The sequence below is a fragment of the Fonsecaea nubica genome (assembly GCF_001646965.1).
Source record: "Fonsecaea nubica strain CBS 269.64 chromosome Unknown Scaff8, whole genome shotgun sequence".
NCBI lineage: Eukaryota > Fungi > Ascomycota > Eurotiomycetes > Chaetothyriales > Herpotrichiellaceae > Fonsecaea > Fonsecaea nubica.
Genome location: NW_019173681.1, coordinates 214,632 through 232,795, shown reverse-complemented (window position 1 = coordinate 232,795; position 18,164 = coordinate 214,632). Strand labels below are relative to the sequence as shown.

General features: G+C 51.9%; 7 protein-coding genes across 7 annotated transcripts; 3 read left to right on the top strand and 4 right to left on the bottom strand.

The window, feature by feature from the left end:
* Positions 1–1,275: 1,275 nt before the first annotated feature.
* AYO20_01936 (hypothetical protein) lies at positions 1,276–2,034 on the top strand (the record flags this gene model as incomplete). The annotated part of the gene is made up of 1 exon (XM_022640242.1): positions 1,276–2,034. The coding sequence occupies one exon, from the start codon at positions 1,276–1,278 to the stop codon at positions 2,032–2,034; it is 759 nt and encodes a 252-aa protein (XP_022503742.1).
* A 379-nt stretch (positions 2,035–2,413) lies between these two features.
* On the bottom strand, positions 2,414–4,406 carry AYO20_01935 (hypothetical protein; the record flags this gene model as incomplete). The annotated part of the gene is made up of 3 exons (XM_022640241.1): positions 2,414–2,901; positions 3,046–4,184; positions 4,258–4,406. 3 exons carry the CDS (start codon positions 4,404–4,406, stop codon positions 2,414–2,416), a joined length of 1,776 nt encoding a protein of 591 aa, XP_022503741.1.
* A 1,543-nt stretch (positions 4,407–5,949) lies between these two features.
* AYO20_01934 (hypothetical protein) lies at positions 5,950–7,701 on the top strand (the record flags this gene model as incomplete). The annotated part of the gene is made up of 1 exon (XM_022640240.1): positions 5,950–7,701. The coding sequence occupies one exon, from the start codon at positions 5,950–5,952 to the stop codon at positions 7,699–7,701; it is 1,752 nt and encodes a 583-aa protein (XP_022503740.1).
* Positions 7,702–8,935: 1,234 nt separating this feature from the next.
* AYO20_01933 (hypothetical protein) lies at positions 8,936–12,100 on the bottom strand (the record flags this gene model as incomplete). The annotated part of the gene is made up of 1 exon (XM_022640239.1): positions 8,936–12,100. One exon carries the CDS (start codon positions 12,098–12,100, stop codon positions 8,936–8,938), a length of 3,165 nt encoding a protein of 1,054 aa, XP_022503739.1.
* Positions 12,101–12,534: 434 nt separating this feature from the next.
* On the top strand, positions 12,535–13,260 carry AYO20_01932 (hypothetical protein; the record flags this gene model as incomplete). Its single annotated transcript, XM_022640238.1, has 1 exon — positions 12,535–13,260. The coding sequence occupies one exon, from the start codon at positions 12,535–12,537 to the stop codon at positions 13,258–13,260; it is 726 nt and encodes a 241-aa protein (XP_022503738.1).
* A 1,368-nt stretch (positions 13,261–14,628) lies between these two features.
* Positions 14,629–15,036, bottom strand: AYO20_01931 (hypothetical protein; the record flags this gene model as incomplete). Its single annotated transcript, XM_022640237.1, has 1 exon — positions 14,629–15,036. The coding sequence occupies one exon, from the start codon at positions 15,034–15,036 to the stop codon at positions 14,629–14,631; it is 408 nt and encodes a 135-aa protein (XP_022503737.1).
* A 1,471-nt stretch (positions 15,037–16,507) lies between these two features.
* AYO20_01930 (hypothetical protein) lies at positions 16,508–17,728 on the bottom strand (the record flags this gene model as incomplete). Its single annotated transcript, XM_022640236.1, has 2 exons — positions 16,508–16,964; positions 17,043–17,728. The coding sequence occupies 2 exons, from the start codon at positions 17,726–17,728 to the stop codon at positions 16,508–16,510; spliced, it is 1,143 nt and encodes a 380-aa protein (XP_022503736.1).
* Between the last annotated feature and the right edge of the window lie 436 nt (positions 17,729–18,164).

The window sequence follows — 18,164 nt, the reverse complement described above, 5'->3', positions numbered from 1 at the left end:
CTCCGACAAGTTGACCAGTCAGAGGGCCACATAGTCGCCTACACAACAGTAAGGCTGTGTTATATGCAATGTATTGTGGAGAGTGGAATAGGGGTTATCAGCCTGATGGGGGCAGGTCTTACAGTACAGGACCTTGTAAAGTAATTGCTGACTTTCCGACCTATAATACCTCCAGTATCTAATTTTTGTCTCGTGCCCTGCTGGTCTGACTGGTGGGTATCGAATGCTTATCTGATTTTGGTCCAAGTCATCTTCCTTGTAAGGTTACTCGAGCGGGGAATCGAATCAAGGTGTCAAGGATAAAACGACCGAACTCAAGGACGATATAGCCGTCTGTGGTTTGGAGGGCGATATAGTATTGTTGGGCAACAAGCAGATATCCCCTGTCTCAGTAATGGACTCATCCCATGTAACTCCTTGTCACCGACCCTCGGTTCTTAGCGAGGCTGAAATGGATGTGTTGGGCCAAGGGAGCGATCGAGTAGGAGGGGATGCAGAGTTTGTGGCGCAGGTCGGGACAAGAGGACAGACAAGATGGCTGATAGGATTCAGTGAGGCAAGTCCATGAATTAAGCAAGCTGATCAGCAGGACTGCCAAAGGAGACGGTGGTTGTTTATGGGATCAAGGAGGTGATACCAGGTTTAAAGTCAAGTGAACCTGTGGCGTCGAGGTGCCAAGCATCTCCAAGTCCAGCGTGTTCGATTCAACCAGCCAGAGGCCCCCTTTAACTAGAGAATCAAGCCGGAGAAAGAGATGGGAGCGCCTGCTGTCCACTGCCCTAGGCTTCACTACCTCCCCAACACCACCCATGGAACCCAAGACGAGAAAAGTTTTACCTAAGTTTAGCTGCTATTAGATTGCCTAAGCTGCGTGATGACCATATCCACCAGTATAAATGGAGAGATTCTCTCCCCAAGTGTGTCTCCCCCCACCATGTCACCTTGGATAACGCAGTTACACTTAGATACTTGTACAGTCAAGCACTAGTAAGCCAAAAAGTTGATTGCAACAGTACCACCAGTTTCGCCTCAAAAACACCATGAATCCCGCCATGCTGCTCATCAGCACTATCATCACCGCCACCATCACCATCCCTACCGCCCTCTTCTTCACCAACAAATTTGGCAGCCTGGCTAACCCTGGTGCCCCGGTCGCCTACACCTGAATACACACACACACTCTCTCTCTCTCTTTCTCCCTGCAGCTCGGGCTCTCCTACCGAGCCTTATTAGAAAAATATCCCCTTACACGAGTCGATATCCATATCTGCCGCCATGACTGAACACCTTGCGGGCACACCTTCTTCAGTGCTTGCCACCCACAGCATCGACCCCAGCCAACAAGAAATCTCGCACCCGCCAAAGTCTTACACATATTATCACGCCGGTCCGTTATTCACCATCGCCGAACTCCACACCAATGCTCTCCTCGCTCAGGCCATCCAAAAGTGCTCCTCGGGGAAGTTCATCCCCGTCTTACCCCAGGATCTCGAACAGCGTGACCAGAGCCCCCATTCCATCAGGGACGAGGACATCCGGGCTCTGCTTTCCTGCGACATGGCCATGTTTACCTACGACGGGACCGAGTTAGATGCCGGCACGGTGGTCGAGTACATGGTCGCCAAAATGGCTGATATCCCCGCAGTCGTGCTCCGGACGGACTTTCGCGGTGCGGGCGACCAGGCAGAGACGGGCGACGCGTGGAACCTGATGAGCTCCAACTGGCCACGGACGGTGGGTGTGAGTGCGCACGCCATGGTGGGCTACAAGACGAGCCTCCAAAGGGCGCAAGCTGGAGTGGAAGGCACTCGAGGGAGGACGGTTGGCGAGTCCATGATTGACGACGTCGCCCAGAAGGTGGTGGATGCTTTTGAGAAGGTGCTGAAGGAGCCCCCGAGGTTGCCGAAGGAGCTGAGAGAGAGAGTGTATCAGTGGTTGGCCTTGATGCCTGGGTTTAAGAAGGGGAGTGATCAGGATAATGTCGAGCTGCTCGCGAAACTGTGCAAGGACAAGCAGTCTAGAGGCTTGTTGTAGAGACATAGAAATAGAATCATCATTAAACCAACCCGACCAGTTTACCTTCCAGTTCGTTTCCAGATGGAAGATGAAGATGAAGTACCTCGTAGAGCAAAACGCTTTGTTGGACCCTTTTCCCTGCCGGCCTTTTGTGTACTAAGTGACGCCGTTTCCCTAGACAAGTTTGTCGAAAGTGATCCTACAACCATTGTTTTACTATAAGTACAATGAACCCTCCGAAGTTGACTCAGATTTGAGCAGCATGGTAGTACGTCTGGTCGTCTCGCTGGATTAGAATGACGGGGTCGAAAGACAACGCAGCGATAACACTAACCCTCCTCCCGAGTTCCTATACATATACTCACACTAACTCCCTAACTCATCGCGGACGCCGCATTCATCTGATCCATTCCAGCGGGATATCCGCGCCAGCTTCCGGCCCGCCATTCTCCTGGATCCGCCACAACGGCGAGCTCTTGCTCCATCGCCGCATGGCCCAGGCGATGACGGTGAACGAGGTGAGAAATCCGAGGGCGGCAGCCGTGGCCCAAAACACCGTCACATCGTACGCCTTGCGGTAGAAGAGGGAACCCTCAAAGTCCATGTAGCCGCCAAACGCAGAGCTGCCGAACGTGCTCGACTTGCACAGAGACCCGTTCAGCAAGCCGAGCACCTGGGACAGTGTGATGACGAACAGTGACAAGACCGCCAGCAGGTTGGGTAACAGCATGAGCAGTTGAAGCCAGCGCCATGGCTCTTGGATGGCCAGCAGTACGAGCCATGATAGCGAGCTCAGGATGTACCATATCAAGTAGAGCCCGGAGCGGCACCCCAGCCCTATCGTTGGTGTATTGAACGACACCATAAATGCCATGCCAAAACTGACTGAAAAGACAAGCGTCAGTATTTTGTCACGTAGCTAGAGTGATAAGTTGTGCAGAATAAGGTACAAAAGCTATAGACGAGATTGGGCATTGCTCAGCACGTGCCCTGATAAAGACACTGCATTCAGAAAGGGAACGGACTTACCGCCAACAATCACCTCGCTGCACGCCCATATGATGAACCACGAGTACGGCCGTTTTGTCAGCTCGGCTTCGAAACCGGCCAGGTCGTCAAGATTGAGGATATTGAGGTCACCACCCGCGCGTTCTAATTGCATAAGCGCAGCATTGGCGACGCCGCAGTATCTCAGGTAGCATCCCTGACCAACAAAATGCCCGATATCATATGGACGTAGCAATCCAGGCTGTTGGAGTTCGAGAGCTCTATTCCATAGGACTAGGTCGTCGGCTTCTGCCTGAACGACCTGTTCAACGTTGTACAACCATCGTTCGATGAGCTCCCGGCACCGCCTCGAGTTCGTGGGATTTCGATCAACGATGGCCATCACCACCAACGAGGGGATCCACGATAGTAGAAGTCCGAGCGCGAGCGAGTGTGCGGTGGTGTTGTCACCAAGATCGGCAAAGGCTACCGCGACCGAGATGATCAAGGAGACGCCGAACCATAGGATGTTGAGCGCGAGAGGCCATACGCCCCTCCTTCGGTTGAGGCGCAGGTGGTACGCAAGAGTGGCGTTGAGCTCTGCAAGTCGTGCTTGGAGCACTTGTTCGTCGGCTTGTGGATTGTGCACAGACAACTGGAGCTGACGGAAGACTCCTTGCAATAGTGCTCTATTGCGATTTATCACTGGAAGTATGAGTTCCCCCACCGGCATGGGGTGCGGTTCCCCCATTACCAATTGTGCGGCATGCAACACACCAGGATATTGGTACTGATTGATACAGCTCAAGATATACATGGCGTCGTCCATTCGAGCGGTCGGTGGCGACTCTCTGGCCACTTCGTGGCATTTCTTGATCATGTATATGTTGAAGATGGTTGTGGTCAAGCTTGCAGAGGGAGCGCCTATCCAGTTCAGCAATGCCTCGAGATTCCTCCTCTTGCGAGTATTGAGCGACTCCCATGGCAGCTGGGCAATCAGGCTAACACTAGGCAGAATCCAGGTCGTCAGAATCTGGAAGACGGTGAAAGCATTCCACAGATCTGGACCCGAGCCGCACGCAGCAATGCAGCCATCGACGGTCAGGGCTAGTGACTCGTTTTGATACGACGGATCGATGCCACGAAGCGGGCCGTGGTAAACAATATCGAAACCATAGGTGCTGTATTGAGAAACATGTATGATCAGCTTACGAATCCCCAAATATCTTGGGATGGAGGATGTGGGAGACTTACCTTTCGATGGTGCCTCTTTCTATTTCGACAAGCACTTTGTCTTTACATTGGTCAAAGTCTGCCGCATATGATTTTGTCGCAAGGCTGACGATAAGTAGAAGTGCAAGCAAGGTATGCTTCAACAGGGTAACACAGAGGGAGAAAGCCATAGCAAAAGTGATCACAGAGACTTCATTGAAACAGGCGACATGGCAATCGGAAGGGGTGAGATGACTGTTTATAGACAAACAACCCTACAATGGAAACGGAGTTGTGGGTTTTGGCTGTGCAATATTGATTGCTTTTCAACATAACGCGAATAGAACTATGGCTCCAAGCCATCGAACAAGGGGGTAACATGACGAAGCATCAGGCTGAGACGTATGAATCGGGAATATCTGCTTGCTGGTCGAATCACAACGGTCGACGACGATGCGGCTGTGCTTTCTGGATCCCTGGTTGACAGATCGACAGACGATACGCCACCGGGAACGGATACCTGTTGCAAACTGTACCGAGTCCCTCGTACCGAGAACTGATGGTCGGCCTTTGCCCTTAACCTTTGTGGCATGGAAAAACACAGGAAGTAGGTCTGATGTGGATCAGGAGGCTCTGCAGCACCATTTGACCAATGGAGAGTTCGGACATCCACATCCATGTTACCGCCTTGCCGTGATAATTCAAGCCCTTCCAAGCTTCTTGAAGCCTTCTTGTACTTACCAGGTTCATCCTGCACCAATAGAAATGGGTCAACCAGTGTTTCGGTTGCCCAGACCAGTCCATTTACCACAGCCACCACAGCCAAGCACTTCTGGCATTGCAATATTTGCTAGAGGACACCAGTCTGGCCAGAACTGGTGGCACACAATGTGCGAGGGCGGCGACATCATGAAGTGAATACGAGGAGAAGGTGCAGGAGGCTGAATTGACACATTGGCTATTGGCTAGTTCTGGAGCTGTAAAAAAGGGGGAACCAGGAAACGGAATTCCAAGGCTTCAGGGGTTGATAAAGGATGGACGCCTCGACGTGTCCCGAGGCGCGCACTAAAAGTAATGTTTACGCTAATTCTAATGACAAGATGATCAAAAGACAACAGACTTTATTTTCGTTGCCCTTACAGCGGCCACTGGAGACATCGGAGCTCAATTCTCAGTGCCTACAGCGTCTATCAAGATTGAGAATATAGATAACTCTACCGCCTATTAGTTCCAGGCACTGAGAATTGAGCTCCGATGTCTCCAGTGGCCGCTGTAAGGGCAACGAAAATAAAGTCTGTTGTCTTTTGATCACCTTGTCACTCGATTACTAGCGTTGACAATACTTTTGGTGCGCGCCCGCGTAAAATTCAAGGCTGAGTGGCTGCCAAGGCAGTAAGCCAAACACAAATGCTATTGGACAAAACTCACGTGACTGTTCTATCGGCCTCGTCCAGAATGATTCGCACTTCACCTATCAATATGCTGTCTTGCAGCGGAGCGATGCTAATATACCAAACCTATCCCTAAGCTATGGACTGCGGTATCAATGACTCGATTTCTCGGCGGGTATCAAAGGTCGAGCGATCAGGTGCTTGCACATCTGACAAACTGCGACCCAAGAAGTGCCCTCAAGCGAACTTGCTTACCTCTTTAGAAACCCCAAATCATTGCACGAGCCATGTAACTAGCTTTCTCTATTAGACACTATCTTTAAGACGCACACTTGTGTTCGAAATGCTATACCACATTGTATTGGCGTACACTATCGTCACCTTCCTTCGCTTGCAATCCCTGGTTGTCGCTACTGAGAATTCACAGGCTCTACTGAGCCCAGATTCAACTCCTCCGCACCGAATAGCCATCATCGGCGCAGGCCCCGGTGGCTCCTCTGCATCCTACCACCTTCACAAATTCGCCCAGCAGCTCTACCCGCCTCTTGAGAATGCCCCGATACATATCACCGTTTTCGACTCCAACCCCTACATTGGTGGCCGGGCTACCACGGTCAATGCCCTAAACGACTCCCGGTACCCGGTTGAACTCGGAGCAAGCATATTCGTCAAGATAAACCATATTTTATACAATGCGACGCGAGATTTTGGGTTAGCTTCTGTTGTCAAGATATATGAATCTGCACCTGATTCAAAGTACGAATTGGGCATTTGGGATGGGAAAGACTTCGTTTTCAAAGCAGAGAGAGATGACGATGAGGACAGGGGATCATGGAGAGGATGGTGGGACATTGCCAAACTTCTCTGGAAATACGGACTCGCACCCATACGGACGCGGCAGGCGACGAAGAAAGCCGTCGGTGAATTCTTGAAGTTTTACGACGAACCAATATTTCCCTTCCGTTCGATAGCAGAGGCTGTGGGAGCTACAGGACTGGACGCATATACCGGCTTAACAGGGAAGGAGGTTTTGCAGAACGCCAAGGTGGGCGATCTGTTTTCTCGCGAAATCATTCAAGCAAGCACCCGGGTGAACTACGCGAGCAACCTGGGCGGCATCCACGGATTGGAAACATTGGTATGTATGGCCATTGAGGGAGCAATGGCCGTCGAGGACGGCAATTGGCAAATCTTTAATGAGATGGTGAGGACTACTGCAGATGAGATCTTCTTGAATACAACAATTACCGCTGTCATCAAGGATGAAAAGAAAGGGACATTCCGGCTCCAGACTGAAAATGATGAAATCATTGGACGGCCCCCGAAGGAGTACAACGACGAGTACGACACGGTCATCCTCGCAGCTCCATATCAATTTTCCAATATCGCCTTTACACCACCACCTCTGAACACGCCGGAGAAGATTCCCTACGTTTCGCTATACGTGACCCTGTTCACCTCTCCCCATCGTCTTTCCCCGTCGTTCTTTGGACTCGAGTCTAATGCAGACGTCCCTTCATCCGTCCTCACAACACTCTCTCCGGAATTGTCAGACGAACTTGGTTCGCATCGCGGCGTCGATGCCGTTGGCCCGGCCGGATTCTGGTCCATAAGCACGCTCCGGGTTCTGCATCCAGAGACAGATGGGAGTTTTTGCGGACCGACTTCAAACTGCACGCAACTGCCTGTCGAATCCGGAGAGATCGGAGCCAAACGCGACACACAGTATCTGTACAAAATATTCTCACCGGCACCCTTGACGGGGACGTTCCTTTCGTCGTTGCTCGGCTTCCCATACACTCCGGAGCCTGAAAACAAACACGACGATTCTCTCGCCAAGCTCCCCAAGTCTGAGATCACTTGGCTCCACGAGAAACACTGGCACAGCTACCCTTACGAGACGCCCCGGACGACGTTTGATAACTTCACCCTGTGCTCCACTGAGTCGTGCTCCTCGCGCGGCACCTCGGACGGAGTCTACTACCTCTCCGGCATGGAATCCTTCATCTCGACCATGGAGACTTCTGCTCTTGCAGGGATGAACGTCGCCCGCCTCGTGGTCCAGAATCTGCTTGAAGAACATGGTCAGAGTTGAGTCTGCGCGCCAACCCGGTAGGAGCGGAAGAAAGAAAACACACATAGCGTCCACCCTTCGGTGTGGTCTTCGGAAGAAAGAAAGCCAGATACAGCTGACCTCCGTGCACAGTCTTGTTCATGGATGCCCTTCCTCCCTCCCTATTGATACATACATGGACGTTACAAATTCAATCTATCCACGTAACCTACCTAGATCAAGCATCCAACTGACTGGGATTCCGCTCGGTATTATGGATATAATAAACACCATTTCCAAATGCTCCCCACACTTTAACGAGCTATTCTACGAGTACTTACTCCCACTCGGTATAGCTGGAGACGGACGTCTCTACCATGGATGGCTCTGTCTATCGTCTCAAGAATCGAGGGTGTGTTTTGTGGAGAAATGGAACCTAGGGCCAGACTCACTCGCCGACACCTTGCGACACTCGGGGGGTCATATCGATGTGGTCAAGTCCCTCACCGAAGGTGCTTCCATACAACCTAGATAGCGGGATGAGGGAAACCAATGAGGAAACCGGGGTGATGACATGTAGATGGACGAAGGACGGTGTACGGAGTAAACAGAACAGACTCGAGCACTATAACAGAACTGAAGCGGTTGACTGGTTAAAAACCTGTGAGAATGAAACGGTTCAATCCGTAATTTTTCTTGGGGAAAAGCAGTATATGCAGCCACTGGATCCTCTAAGCGGACTTCATTCTCAAACGTCCCGGATCCTGCTTCGTATCCTTTTATGACCAAAACTCGAGTTGCTCGCCGCACGCCGCTCGCCGCTCGCCGTGCTCGTTGAGACGACGCGGCGCCATAATCAAGTCCCGAACAGCCTGGACGCCAGGCGCCAATCGCCAGACCCTTTGGATCGATACATCATTCACTCATTCACTGGTAATCAACATGAAGTTTGTAGCGGGAAATGCTCCTATTCTGTAACGTCATATGAGACGATCCATGGACATCGCCCAATGTTGTAATGCACTCATCTCGCTTTTTCGTCTCATTGTGCATTCATTCACCCGAGACACTGCGGGAATGCTGGGCCCAGATGATCCATAGTCCTGAAAAGGGAAGTCAAAGTCGAACAAAGCTTGAACGCCGAGGGTATCATTAGTATTACCAACCATGCTGCAGACAAAGAGGGAAATCAGGATGACAGCTCTTCCTGCACTCTGACAATCACCACCAAAGCAACGAGATCCACTCCCCTCCAGATTCAATAGCGCATCTCTCTTCAGGCTTGTGATGTCGCTCCCTGAGTAACAGGTTGAGGGTCGGCCGAAGGAGTCAACGTCGAAGGCTCAATAGTCTCTCCCTCCTTGTCCGTTGGAGGCACCGAGGGTTCACCTTGTACTGATTGGACTTGCGCTGCGGTCTTTACACCTTCTGAGGAAGCAGTATGAGAAGGACCTGACGTAGTGGTCACAGGTGAAGCAACGTGTGGCGTGCCGTTTCGAGTGCCTGCATTGACCGAGCTAGCTGGCGCGGGCGAGCCAGTGCGGGAGAATCCTGCGAAATTGGGATTCTTGAAACGCTGGATGAAATTTTGAATGTGTCCCATGATCGTCTCTTCTTCGATGGTATGGCCGCCGGGCATCAACGACTCTGGGTGGCCATGCAATAATCTTCGCGTAGCCGACGCAAATATCTTCTGCCAGTGCTCGACTCTTGCGGGAGACACTTGTTCGAGCATGGCACTCTCGAACTTCTTGATGGTTATAAGACCATCGAGGGTGCAAGGCATGTTTCGGGATGCTGAAGAGCTAGTGAGGACGGATGGGACTGCTGTAGGAGTTGGTGTTGCGATTGCACTTTGGGGAGGATTCGGCCCCTGGCCTGTGGGATGCATGGGTGGCGCAGGACCCGATTGCAAAGCTCCAGGTTGTGATGGGAAGGGTGGCTGTCCTGGTTGCGACGGCGGATAGAAAGTGCGGTTCTGACCAGCAGGATATGTCGTGGCCGACGGTGGCACTCCTCCTGGTGGAGGTGGCCACGGCATCCCGTTTGAAGGCGGTGGCATGGATCCGTGTGGACCTTGTCCGTAGAAAGGCGGAGCATGTCCTTGAGGAGGCATCCCGTTCTGTTGAGGATATGGTGTGCTATTCTGCCAATTCAGCATTTGAGGAGGACCTTGCGGTACATTTTGACGTGGTGCTGGAGCAGGTTTTGGTTTGGAAGCGGCTGCTTGCTGGGCCGCCCGCCTTCTCTCCGCTTGAGGTTGTAGAGCTCCTGGGATTGCTTTCCACGCAAAGCCTTTGCCTTCCTTCTCGCCCTTTTCGAAGAGCTTGTTCCATTCTTGATTCAGGTTGTGGCGGACGCTGCTCTGCCACCCTTCGGAGTCCACTCTATGCACAAAGAATGGGAATTTCAACTTCAAGGCACGGTAGATCTGCTTCAGAGGAAGAGCTTTGGGGTGGATATCAAGCAGGATGTCGTAGATCAGTCGAGCATAGGGTTCAGATGGCCTGGCAAGCTGTTCTTCTGTCAAGCTTTCTGCAGGGGGATAATCTGGACTCGGGGATTTCGACCTGGCTTTCTTGACTGGTGGCGGTTTCTCGGGTTCGCTAGGCAGATCGGCCTCACCACCTTCGATTGACTGAATGATATCACCGTCTTCTCCAATCCGCTTTCGTTTCTTGTATTTCCTCTTCTCCGGCTTGGATTCGATTGTAATTTCTTCCTCTTGTGCGATTGGTCTGGGAGGCTTCGGGCCTCGCATCATGGGTGGCGGAGTCTTCCCTCCATTTGCGGCCTTTGCTTCTGCAAGCTTAGCTGCCTTTTCTCGTTCTTTTCTTTCTCGAGTCGACATGATTCCATCCTTCGGCGGTCTCCCAGGTCCTCGCCTTTTCGGAGGCAGTGGCTGGCCATCAGGTCCGAGAATAGGTTCCGCAATCACTGCTGGTGGCTTCTCTATGGTATTCAGGATAATCTTTGTCTTACCCCTGCCGGCCTTTGCGGGCGACACGCTCCTGTCTTGTTCAATCGAAATTGGGGAAATGCTCCGTGGTCGAGAAGGGGTCCGATCAGCCTCTTCGTGGCCTGACGCATCGCTCGGCGACTCAGACTCTTGCTTCGGCAGTTTGAAGGTCATCCAAACATTCGATATCTGTATTTTTGAACCGTCACGGAGAGGCCGTATCTGACCGCGCGGAAGATACACATCGTCCAAGAAAGCGCCATTTCGACCCATGACTTTCATCTGAAAGCGCTCCTTGTCGAAATCCCATTGAATCTTGACGTGTCGCCGTGAAATACTCTTGTGGTTTTCCAGCTCAGACTTTTGGTGATTTCGCATTGCATGAATGGGAATGAGCGGACAGTTGTGAGCGTCTGGGATATGGTCAGCCGTGACTGGCGCCGGTTGTTCATTGTCTAGCTCTGGCTCGATGCCCTGCTCCAGTTGTGCTTGACGTTCTGCCATCTTGTGGTAGTCGAAAGGAGCAAGAGGAGGATTGTAGAGAACTTCCTGAGGTTTGACGACACTACCAGCAGACCTTTCGGACGAGTGCGAGTGTAAGGGCTGACCGTCCTCTCCTTTTTCATTGTCCATACCCAGACCATCGTCGACACCACCAAAACCACCGGCTTCGCTGACGACACTCCCTTGGACTTGACTGTCACCAGGTCGGGGTATCCCTTCGGAGAGACCTGACCGTCTGCCGCTCGAGCTCTGGGCACGGTCTTGCTCGGCCTGACGCGCTTCTTCGGCTTTTGCAAGGGCAGCCCTGTAGGCAAAAGCATCCCTGCCTAGTTCACAAGCATAGGTGGTGATGTAGTAGTTCCCATCTTCAAACTCAATCTTTGCAAAGGCTTCGATTTCCCTTCGTTCCGGGAGGGGGATTTGAGAGGTAGTGGGTGGTAGAGGGTCGTTCGCGTAGGTTGTCAATAGACCATCCGGTCCCATTGGGAGCGGTAAGGGTTGTGTGAACGCATCCATCGAGAGAGTAGGAGCCAGGGGAGGAAGGCCGCTGGCAGTGAGAAAGTCGTCGGGATTCTGTAGCGGAAGAGGAGGGAGCAGGCTAGCAGGGTCTGTCTCTAGTTTGACGTTGCTTGGTTCCGTCGCCGTGACCGTGGCCGTCGCTTCAGGAGAGGCATCAAGACCCTGGTCGGGCAAAGGAGCCATGTCCGTGCTGGCGGGCGCAGTTGCGGTCTGGCTTTGGGATTGTGCTTGACCGACGGGGGTCAGAGCCGCGAGCAGATTGCCTACAGCGTGGTTCCGTGTTTGAGCATCTAGGTCGTCCCAAGCAGGGTGGCTCGTTATGGGAGGGCTGCTGTGCTGTGGTTCTTGTTCATCTTGACGGTCGGGATCGCTGTCGTTCTCATGGAGATCCGATGTAGCGGTCCATGATGGGAGATCTGGCAGACCTCTTGACGACGTCGCAATGGCATGCGACGACATTACGAGGTCTGCAAGATCCTGAAAGGCAAGCTCGAGTCCGTCAGGTTTGCTGTCGAAGGGTCGGCGCAATCTCCAAACGATCAAAAGTTCTCATGGGAAAAGTAAAAGTCGAAGAGAGGCGGGCGGGAGGCGGACAGCGCAGTCCCGCGCCAGCCAATCACAGGCCGTACAAGGCAGGGAATTTCTCTCTCGACATCTTGCGGGACTCGGTCCTTTACGATGAAGGAGCCAGACAATCTCGTCGACTTGTGGCCTTGTTTTGCCTTGTGCCCGACAGTCATTTCGGCCCTGTAGGGAGATGGGCGAACCTTTGGTCCCGCCAACTTTGATGGAACACCATCTTACTGGGCCTACATAACTGACCAAATACTGAGGATCTGTCACTCCAGCCAACTACATTCGGAGACACGAGTACTCGTAGTGCTCATCCTCGTATGGCTCCGCGAAGCAAACAAAAGGCTGCTCCCCCATCAAAGGGCGATAATGTTCAGCCAACAAAGCCCCATCTGCCAGATTGGCCTCCTCTAGCACCTCTCGTCCCCCAGGAGCACCTATTTATCGAGACAGTCGTCCCTGGACAGATCTTGGTCATCCGAAACCTGTTCACGTCTAGTCTATGCCGAAACTACGTGGCTTTCCTCTCTTCCTTACCCTTGACTACGACACCGGGCAAGCCGAAGCGAGGGGAGGCGACCCGAGTCAATGACCGATTCCAGGTTGAAGACCCGAAATTCGCCAAGATGCTCTGGGAGTGCACCGGCATGCAGTATCTAGTCAGGTCCTTCGAAGATCAGGCTGTCTTAGGAGGCACGGTGCTGGGGCTGAATCCGAATATAAGAGTGTATCGGTATCGGCCGGGTCAATTCTTCGACAAGCATTATGATGAGAGCAATAAATTACAGTTTGGCGAGCAAAAGCTACCTGCCAAAACTACCTGGACCCTCCTCATCTACCTTACAACATGCGAAGGTGGTGAGACCGCGTTCTATCCAGAACCCCTGAAAAAGGGCGACAGACCTCCCGAGCCGATTGTGGTCGGACTGGAGACTGGGATGGCCCTCCTCCACAAGCACGGCGATGATTGCCTGCTGCATGAAGGCAAAGAGGTCAAGAAGGGCGAGAAGTGGGTATTGAGGAGTGATATCGTGGTGCAGAGGTAGAGTCGAAAGACCAACCAAGCATGCTTAGAAAATCTGATAGTTGTAATCGTCCTGAGCTGCTGATGCTGGAAGCATGTATCGCATAACGAGGCGGGGACATGATGCTATCGCTTTAAATGCTCTGCATCTGTCTCGGTTGTGCCTTCTCGGGCTTCGGATAGCATGCTGTCGATGCCCTTGTCCTTGAGGGCTTTCTGCAAATGGTCAGGAATCCGTATAACTAGTGCGAGACCGGGAAGCCCACATACGGTCAGACAACTCTTATACTGCTTGAACAATGGCTCGCATTCATCAGTGGACGAGTTCCCTCGAATGTATTCTGAAGCACAGACAGATCAGCTGGTGGCAAGAAAAAAAAGGAGAGGCAACAGCCGAGAGAAAAAGGCCTCGTACTTTCAGAATACCACTTCAGAAAGCAGCTGTCATATCTCCTAGCTGCGGATTAGTATCTTGTCGCAAACGCTGAAGATATCCTCTAAACTTACTCTTTGACCTCGTTGCATTCAGGCGCGAGTGATGCCGACATATTGACGCTCAGTCCGTGGCTTGCCAATGGGTAGAGGCAAATGAAAACATGCAACTCAGGCCTGATGCAAGGCTCTTTCTTTGGCGATGCTAGAAGGCCGAAACCACCGGAATAAACTTTTTCCGTATAAATCTTCCAGTGATCCACTGGCCGTCACTGATTGGTTCTACTTTTCTACTGCGTACCGTATTCACATGTATAGTTTACTACTAGGTATCTCTATTACTCAAGAACGAAAGACCTAATTGCCATATGCGGTTTGATCTTAGTGAGTGAGCCAATGGCGCTTTGACCTGAGCTATACCTGAGCCTTTGGCTGAGCATCACCGAGCGCTTCGTGAGCGCCCTCTAAGCATCACACCAAGTGCCTAATCGGGCCCCACGTAATCGGCTACACCTGCATCACAACGGTGCATCTGTCTCAGACGGGGCCCAGGGAACCTGGAAAATCGCCTGCGGACACGGATCGCCATCGCAGCATGCGGGCTTTCGGCCTATTCGCAGGTGCAGCTTGGGGCGCCGTTGACAGTGTATTGAAGGAGGGTAGAGTTGTGGTTGAATACTTTTTGTGGAGAGAAGGAAGCGTATGACAACGATTGCCCAGTCCAGGCGGCAAGGGTCTAACTAAAATATGTCTGATTGATGTTATGACCTGCTTGGATGGCACGATGGTGATCCGAATGCTCTCTTTGGCTCGTTGAGTACCTACTATCCCCTGGATCTCTGGTCTGTGACCCAATCTTACAGCCTCAATGACTTGAGAAGGACTCATTCAAGTCCTTAGAATCCTCCTGGGTGCGTTGGGAAGTCTCCATCACTGTCACTTTCATCCGTGAAGCAGCTCATTCTCCATCGCAGTCGGTCTTCATGCAACAGCCGGTGCAAACAGTCTCGTTCGTCAAGATACATTTGGTTTTCTCAAAGTCGAAGACGGTACCGTTTGGGCAGCTCTGCATGATAGGGCCGAAGGTGGTGCACATGTAGAACTTTGTGCAATTGTAGGGGAAGGGCATCATTTCACCAAGCTCACAGGTGCCGGTCGGTCGGGGGGGAAAGTCGCACGCCACCGATGACGAAGACGAAGAGGCGATGGGGGTTGCTGGTGGGACAGGTTGCTCGACCAAGGTCAGTGGGTTCGAGTCGAGAGCTTGTTGAAGGGCCTCGCCAAATCGGGAAGGATTGGCTATGGCAGATGAGGTGAACAACACCAGGACAAGTGGAAGTGGTACGGTCAACTTGAAGAATTGCATCTCTTCTCGAGGAGGTTGAGGTCGAAGCTCTAAAGCTGCTGTGAAAGACTTTGGAAAGCACGAGAGAGAAGAGGGTGGGGTTCTCGAGCAATTGGCAGGGTCAGTTTCAGTAGCACGTTAAAAATTCAAGATGCTCGACCCTTAAAGGAGGCCCGTCTGTTCATTTCTTTCTCTCCCTTTATAGCTGTGGCTCAACTCGAGAGCTCTGACGAAAATGCTAGCTCAAGCCGAGATACTCCGTCAGGAACCAATGTTTGCCCTGTGCGATGTGCGATAAGCGACCACCTAGGCGAATTGTTATCAACAAAATCAGAGGTTATTCACATTTCTCTTTCCTTGGAAGCGATAAGGAAGCTCTCCCACCGGGCTGAAAAGGTAATTGGGCGCTGGTTTCGTCGGTCTGGTAGAGGACAGAGGGAGAAGCTCTCAGGAAAGGAATAGCGAATCGATAATCTGAAGTGCCTGGAGCTTGGCGTCCGAAAGCCCATTGGAGCTCTTGACAATAGGGCCTAGAGTTGAAGCACCCCTGGTGGGTGCCTGGGGGCGTGCTCCCGAAAAGCAAGTGCTTAGCGAGCCCGGAAGAACAAAGCCGAGGGAGGCGACGCTGCGGAGGGACCCGATCTCTCCTCTATCGTATAATATCGGCTGCCCCCGTTCGTGTTTCCAGGGCAAATCTATCCGATGTGTGGGGACGCAAGAACAGAATCATCACACGAAGTGTGACACCGCCATGACGACCTGAACCAGGGATTCTAAGAGTCGGAATGTCCGCCTGTCTATCTTCCATTTCCATCTCCGGACCGAAGCAACTCGCCATTTCACCTGCTGTCTCTTGGAGTGAATCAAGGTGCCATACTTACTGCACCAGTGCCACATCCACAAACTAAAACGGAAACCAAAAACACTAATTAGCACTGCATGTGAAGGATGTATGTTGTCGAAAAGAAAGGTGAAAGGTTGAGAATCTTGCTTCAATTTGCATTTCCTGATGTCAATCTACAGTGACCTAAATCTCGAGTTGCGGTAGTCGGCCCAGCGTATCTGGAATCTTGGGGTCCGCGCCTTTCTCCTGTTGTAGCTGGACAAGTCAAATATTTTTCGCATTGCCGCTTCATGTAATGGCGTAGCGAGTCCAAGACCTTTGAGCTGAACAAAAGATCTGGGCATTGATCGCGGCGCCCTTTTCCAGAAACAGGGTGACGATGTGTCACGAACCACTAAGCACACTGCGCACGTGACAAACCCTTTATTATTTAAGCACCGCGTGCTCATCGTCTGAGGGAAGCTTCCTTTTCCTTCCCTCATGCTTTGAGTCTTAGTTAAGATGTACTATCAAGGAGTACCTATACCCTACCTGCTACCTATCGCTACCCTCTGCCTATCTACATAGGCCGTTCCTAACAGCAATCTTGTTATCACCTAGGGGGTCGTGGGCTGTGCGAAAGAACCCTCTCTCCTCTTATTCTATCTCTCACGAATACACTTTCTTTCCCCTTTTGTTGTAGTCCTTGTTGTACATCCCAAACGTCACTTCTCCATCGGAAGCCCTGAGTCCGCCCACTCCACACTCTGATGGGCTCATCGCCTTCAGTCCATGCATGCTCTCCGTCAACCTCGGCAAGATTTTGAGCGCATTATTCCTGCCCATATCCACATAATCATGTTGGTTGACTACTGGACTCACGTGCTCGTCCCACCAGCAGCATCCATTCGGGATGGACTCGAAAGGGTAGTCAATCGAGAAGCAAATACTTCGGGCCCCGATCTCAGTCATGGCGCAGATCAGCGCAGGTGTGCTGAAGTGGCCGGAGGTTGTGATGAAGACCTGTGTGCCAAAGTAATCGCGTACAAGCCGGTCCTTTCGCATTGGCATATTGGGAAAACGACTGCGGTCCAGCTTGTGGTCGATACGGTAGAGGTCGTATGGACTGCACAAAGAGTGGGTAATGGTTCAGCTCCTCAACCTGTCATGAAGGGTAGGCTGGCAAATGACGACAACAACTTACATGTGTTCACCCATGTGTCCGATTATAATCTTCAGATCCGGGAAGCGATCAAGAACGCCACCAGTGATGATGCCGAGAGTGTGCATATTCAGTCGATTTGCGTAGCCCAAGGCCGAGAAGTCTAGCCACGGCCTTCCTTTCCACATCATTTCCTTGATCAGGGGGCTGGACGTTCGGGGGTGGAGATACACAGGTGCTTTCAGTTCATTCGCGACCTTCCAGAACTCGTCATATATTGGGTCGTCGTAGAAAAGCATCGTATTCCCATCTGCTCCAGTACTCTGGTAGTCGTTGAGCATCGCACCCACGAAGCCCTTCTTCTCTGTCATGCATCTACGCAGTTCTCGTCCGGCTTGTGCAGGATCATGCATGCTCAGAGCGGCAAAGGCTGCGAAACGTTTGGGGTTCTTCAGAACTTCGGCTTCAATCTTGTCGTTGGCGACTTCTGCCAACTTCTCAGCGGCGGCTGGGTCGGTAATATTTTGGACACCTGGAGCATTGAGGGACAGCACCATGAATTCGACGTCATTCTCGTCCATCTCCCGAAGACGTTTTCCATGGACATCGCCCAGATTTGCATTCAGATCATCCCCAATAACACCTTTCCCAGCAAACTGGCTCGGGTTGAAGCTCTGGAAGGATTCTGGAATGGTCCAGCACTCTTCCAGGGCGATCTTGCCTTTCATTCTGAGTAACTAGTAAGCGAGAACTATTGGGAACAATGAGTCGGGTGCTCCGACCTTGGTTATCGGGACGGGGGCGTAATCCTAGGATTTTATACCACCTGTCCAACAGCTCCAGTCTGGGCGTGAGAGGAAATGATGTGCCATTTGTCCGGCAGTCCCAGTCGGCAGCTACAACCACACAGTCTTCACTAATGGATGCATTCAGTAGCCAATGACTTGTATAGTGCACAGGACCTCAATATGTAATGGCATGAAGCTTTGACGTGGAGATGGCTGGCAAAGTGCGGAGTAGATGACCGCCAACAGGAGTTGCTCCAGAAGCCACTTCGGGGAGTTAAGTATTCTCCCCGACACTTCTGCTGTTGCTTGTCGAATCCAGCAGCAGTAGCTGTCAAATGGTTCTTGGAGCCAATGCCAAATAAAATGGGACTGCTGC